Here is a 6,036-nt window from a genome sequence, read left to right as displayed (position 1 = left end):
ACCATATGACCCAGCAATCCCACTACTGGGCATATACCCTGAGAAAAACATAATTCAAAAGGAGTCATGTACCACAATGTTCACTGCAGCACTATTTAAAATAGCCAGGACATGGAAGCAAGCTAAGTGTCCATCGACAGATGAATGTATAAAGAAGATATGGCACATATAGACAATGGAATATTACTCAGCCATAAAAAGAAATGAAATTGAGTTATTTGTAGTGAGGCAGATGGACCTAGAGTCTGTCATACAGAGTGAAGTAAGTCAAAAAGAGAAAAACAAATACTATATGCTAACACATATATATGGAATCCAAAAAAAAAAAAAGAAAAAGGTTCTGATGAACCTAGGGGTAGAGAATGGACTTGAGGACACGGGGAGGGGGAAGGGTAAGCTGGGACAAAGTGAGAGAGTAACACTGACATATATACACTACCAAATGTAAGACAGATAGCTAGTGGGAAGCAGCTGCACAGCACAGGGAGATCAGCCCAGTACTTTGCAACCACCTAGAGGGGTGGGATAGGGCCGGTGGGAGGGAGACGCAAGAGGGAGGGGTTATGGAGATATACGTATGCATATAGTTGATTCATTTTGTTATACAGCAGAAACTAACACAATATTGTAAAGCAATTATACTCCAATAAAGATGTTAAAAAAAAGAAGAATCCATTTTAGGTATGTAGTTCACAAAAAGACATACAACACACATAAATAATCAGAAAAGGTGTGGGAAAAAAAATATACCAAACACCACTGGTAACTGCTAAGGAATGTAGTGCCGGGAAACAGAGATGGGGATAAAAAGGAAGACTTTCACAGATGTAAAGTCCTGTTTTAACTGAGCACCTTAAATAGGGCTGTCAAATTTTCAGGAGAATCTAAGCCTGGACAAATAGATCCTAATTTCGTAATAGAAACAATTTCAGCCCAACTTGCAAATAACAAAGGATGATTTCATTTCAGGAAATCTTTTTCAAAGTTTAATCAGAACTACTCTAAATTAGAAAACTTTAAATTAAAATAGCTATCATTATTCAGATGTTAGTAAGGTAGAGAGAAACATAGGTAGCCTGAAAGATGAATCTACCCTAAAAGTGAGCTCACAGAGGGAGGGAGGAGGGAGAGAAGAAGGGAGGTTCACGGCAGTGCTGGTAGCCTCGATCCCTTTATGAAGGCACACCTTCTCATTTGCTGCTACATTACCCTGATTCAGGTTGAAGATCTGAAAACCAAATGAAAAAGGCCAACTAAAAATGTTTAAAGAAAAGAAAAATGTGAGACTGAATTAAATTAAAAAATGAGTTTTAAAAGAGAACAAGAAATAAAAGACATTAGATGACCTTCATAAAAATACTAAAATTAAAAAGAATTCATCTGGTACTTTGTGCTCACAAAGGGAAACGAGGTTCCATCAAGCCCTGCGGAGCACAAAAGGAAGCAGGTGGTTTGCTCAGGCATCGGCAGAAATGGGCCCCGAAGAACTACCCTCAGCTTCTTCTATATCGTGTCCAGGAAGGAAAGCAAAGCTCTGCAAAATGCTGAAGGTTTTACAAGTGTAACGGTGCTTAGGAAAGATCACTGGTCTGGTGTTGCAGCAGCCCCAGTGTTGAGAGACACGCTAGGCTTCTAGGAGGAGAAAAATAGAAAGAGAGGAAGAAGTAGGAAAGGGAAGGAAAGGGTGGAAAAGCACAGATCATTAGTAAACAGCAAGTTCAACATTGCAAGATGCTCATAAACCCTTTATACACTGTCAGCAGAGCGGGTCTGCTCTTAGGACTATAGATAACACTCTGAAGGAAGCAGAAGTGGGAATTTTCAAAAGAGCACAGAGCTACATGCTCATTAGTGATGGCCAAATTAGAATGATGTCACAACATGCTCTGAAAACATGCACTCTTGGCCCCCTCCCTACTCCTTTCCACCCCCAATGAAACATGCGTATTTTCAGTAAAGCACCTGCTTTAATATATTCAAGAGGTCAGGTTGAGAACACAACATCTCCCCAGGTGTGCAAACTATATTCTACACAATGGTGGAGAGGTGTCCAAGAGCAGAAAGACCTGCTCTCATAATGGCACTGGGCAGTTCATAAACAGCTGGGTTCTTTTTTGCAGCCAGAGAACTGAAGTCTTCAAACAGTAAGGGCCAGGCTGCATATTCTTCCTGTTCTCTTTTCCTGCACAATTAAGCTGTGGCGGTGGGAAACAATTGCTACATAAAGTCTGAGTCTCCTCTGGTCAGACCTGACATCCTGCTGGAGAAGAAACCTACTCTAGTGTGGTAGTCGTTTCCTTCCCGGATGAAAATGGCATTCATTCTTCCAAATGGCTAACCAAATCAATCCCTTCAAGCCTTTCCTTCCCCTAGCACTGCCTCCTCATTAAAGAAAGCTGAATTTATTCATTTTTTAAAAGTTTGTGTTCAAGCTTCTTCTCCTTTAATCATGGAAATATTTCTACAAATATTTTCTTAAAACCAAAATTATATAGACCTTTGCTTTCAAAGCAGACACAGAAACAGTCAACACTACATACAAACTAAGATTATCAAAAAAACAAAAAAAAACAAAAAAATTTCAGTTCACAAAACTGGAAGATAAATAAGGTCGCACTTCAGGTTGTTTCTAGCTTTTGAAGTAAAGAATTCCTAATTAATGAGTTGCTAATAAGGATTTATTGTCACTGGGTAAAACTAACATTCACAACTAATAGAACCTAGTCATCAGTAAACCTAACATACAAAGATGTATACAACATTTCTAAAGGTCACAGAATAAAGAGTAAATCCTGGAATAACCGCTATTGCTAACAGAAGGCTTTTTGGAAGCCTCAGAAACCGAGAAATCCTATGGTGGCTCAAGGAAAGGCTTCTCAAGGCTAAGGTATGTGTGCAAGAAGAGGAACACAGACATAGCTAGCACTTGCCTCCCTGCAGTAATATGAAGCAAACGTTATGCCCAGTTAAAAGTCTTTTCAGCTGGGGCAACAGTGTCAGCCTGATTGTGCACTTAAGCTAATTAAGTGCAGTTATTTTTAAAAATTCAACATGGCTCTCATATCAACTACCTAAACAAAGATTTACATAGTATTATACATCCCTATGGACCCTGCTACTGCTTCAAGAATTTTGCTCACTACAAGTACACTGAGGGAACCCACAGGAACTCAGTGCTAGCCCTGGTAATGGGCTAGGCATCAGAGACAGATTTCAAAAGTAACAGTTAAGGGAAAAATAAAGGAAAAACAGACTGAGGGCACAACAGAAAGGAAAGAACTTTTAATTTCCTGCTCACAAGTTTCCTAACATTGAGCCATGGAAAGCAAACTGAGTGCAGTGTGCATTCAGGGATGAGACCTGCCCAAAGAACTGTAGCAGCCAAAGGACTCCATTATAACATTTTTTTGGTCATTCTGCAACAAAAGCATATTGTTAAGATTGATCCAGCTCCTATGTGGTACAACTACAAAAGATATTCAAGGAATATCAAATGAAATTCTCTCTTTCCATTGCTGGAAATGTTATGGGGCAGATGCCCTGGGTTTAAATACAACCACCAAGAACAAGAGTACCCTTAGAAATAATCCATATGCTTCCACTAAAAATCCTCCTCAAAGGAACTGATCAAGGGTGTTTACTGTGACTCTTTCACCCACACATCTGGGGACTCCTGGGAATCACTTACCAGTGGCATCATTCCCTTCTATTCCGTGGTCACCGTTGGCAAGCACTGTTGCTTGAGAAGATGAAGTACCTGCAATGACCACAAAGAATAATTACCCACTGTGACAGATAGAAAAATGAAAAACAGACGCAACTACTGTCTAACTAGTAGAATTTTTGTCACTCTTCATAGCATTAGCTTAAAGCAGATAAAATCTGTCCAAAATTTAAAGATCCAATAAAAGGAAATCCAGAAACACAGAACAGAACTGAGTCATTGATTCCTATGGCATCCAAACTCTGATAAGCACCACAACTACAGGAGAAGCTTTCCTAATAAGAAGTCTAAGTCTTTCCTGCTCTGTACATTGTCAAAGGTTACTATTATACTCAATAAAACCATCATGAAGCACCATAGGTTTAGAACCTGTGATTCAAACCAAATGGTCCAAGGACACAGAGCCGTTTAAAACAACCCCCACGTGGGACTTCCCTGGAGGTCCAGTGGTTGGGAATCCACCTTCCAATGCAGGGGATGCGAGTTCAATCCCTGGTCGGGGAACCAGGATCCCACATGCCACGAAACAACTAAGCCCACACACCACAACTAGAGAGCCCATGAGCTCTGGAGCCTGAGTGCCACAACTAGAGAGAAGCCCACGTGCTGCAACACAGCCAAATAAATAAATATTTAAAAACAAAAACAAAAACAACAACAACCCATGTAGAAAGTCCAGGGCACCATCACTGCTCCTGTACATGAGGATTACCTGGAAGTCACCAGCAGCATCTCTGGAAGCAGAGGGCTTTTTTTTTTTTTTTTTTTTTAAAGCTATCCTAATAGACTGTAGTTGTATCTTATTTCCTAATAACTAAGGATGTTGAGCAACTTTTCATTTGTTTACTTGCCATTCTTTTATTTTCTTTGGTGAATTGAACGGTCAAATTTTTTGGACTATTTTTTTAATTGGGTTGTGTATTTTCTTATTATTGAATTTTGAAGATTCTTTATTGTTCTGAATACCAACCCTTATCAGATGAGTTTTGCAAATATTTTCTCCCATAAATGTATTTTCCAAGAAAATACATCCAAGAAATGTATTTTTGTTTTCTTAACTGTGTCTTTTGAACAGCAAAAGCTTTTGATTTTGATAAAGTCTAATTTATCATTTTTTCCTTCATGCTTCCATGCTTTTGGTGGGGTATCTAAGAAATTTCTGCCTAACCCAAGGTCAGAGGATTTTCTCCTATGTTTTCCTCTAGAAGTTTTATAGTTTTCATTTAGGTTTCCCATTGAGGTCTATGATACATTTGGAGTTAAATTTTCTACGTGGTATAAGATATGGGTCTAGGGCTTCCCTGGTGGCACAGTGGTTGAGAGTCCACCTGCCGATGCAGGGGACACGGGTTCGTGCCCCGGTCCAGGAGGATCCCACATGCCGCGGAGCGGCTGGGCCCGTGAGCCATGGCCGCAGAGCCTGCGGGTCTGGAGCCTGTGCTCTGCAACAGGAGAGCCCGCAGCAGTGAGAGGCCCGTATACCTCAAAAAAAAAAAAAAAAAAAAAAAAAAGATATGGGTCTATGTTCATATTTTTGTACATTGACATCTAATTGTTCCTTTACTCCACTGATTCCTTTGCACCTTTCTTGAAAATCAACTGGCCATATTACGTGCAGGTCTGTTTCTGGACTCTCCTGTTCCACCGGCCTATAAATCTATCCATTTTGCTAGTACCACGATGTCTGGATTACTGTATTTGTATAAAGTCTTGAAATGATGTCACACAAGTCCTGCAAATTAGGTCTTTTCTAAAATTGTCTTGGTTATATTTTAGTGTCTTTGCTTTTCCATATAAGTTTTAGAATCAGTTGTTGATTTATACAAAAAAATCCTGATGGGATCTTGACTGCACTGACTGTATAGATCAATTTGAGGACATATAACCTTTTCTGAAAAGCTCTGACGATATCTAACATTTCAGCAACCTGCCTAGCTCTGCAGTCAGCCTGCCAACCCAAGAGGTTCCTACAAATCACTCTTACTTAACAACCTCACAGGGATTTCCCTGGTGGCGTAGTGGTTAAGAATCCACCTGCCAATGCAGTGGACACGGGTTGGAGCCCTGGTCCAGGAAGATCCCACATGCCGCGGAGCAACTAAGCCCATGCATCACAACTACTGAGCCTGCGCTTCTAGAGCCCGTGAGCCACAACTACTGAAGCCTGCATGCCTAGAGCCCATGCTCCGCAACAAGAGAAGCCACCACAATGAGAAGACTGTGCACTGCAACGAAGAGTAGCCCCTGCTCTCTGCAACTAGAGAAAGCACGCGCACAGCAACAAAGACCCAATGCAGCCAAAAATAAATAAA

General features: G+C 40.5%; 1 protein-coding gene across 1 annotated transcript in view; it reads right to left on the bottom strand.

The window, feature by feature from the left end:
- MAP4 (microtubule associated protein 4) overlaps nucleotides 1-6,036 on the bottom strand; it is a 106,742-nt gene that overhangs the window by 78,095 nt on the left and 22,611 nt on the right. The window contains exon 2 of the mRNA XM_055079817.1: nucleotides 3,689-3,757. Coding sequence (XP_054935792.1) covers nucleotides 3,689-3,757 — 69 coding nt within the window. The remainder of the gene's footprint in view (nucleotides 1-3,688; nucleotides 3,758-6,036) is intronic.

The sequence above is a fragment of the Physeter macrocephalus genome, chromosome 18, assembly GCF_002837175.3.
Source record: "Physeter macrocephalus isolate SW-GA chromosome 18, ASM283717v5, whole genome shotgun sequence".
NCBI lineage: Eukaryota > Metazoa > Chordata > Mammalia > Artiodactyla > Physeteridae > Physeter > Physeter macrocephalus.
The sequence above is the reverse complement of the archived record's forward strand: the minus strand, read 5'-3'. Positions and strand labels throughout refer to the sequence as shown.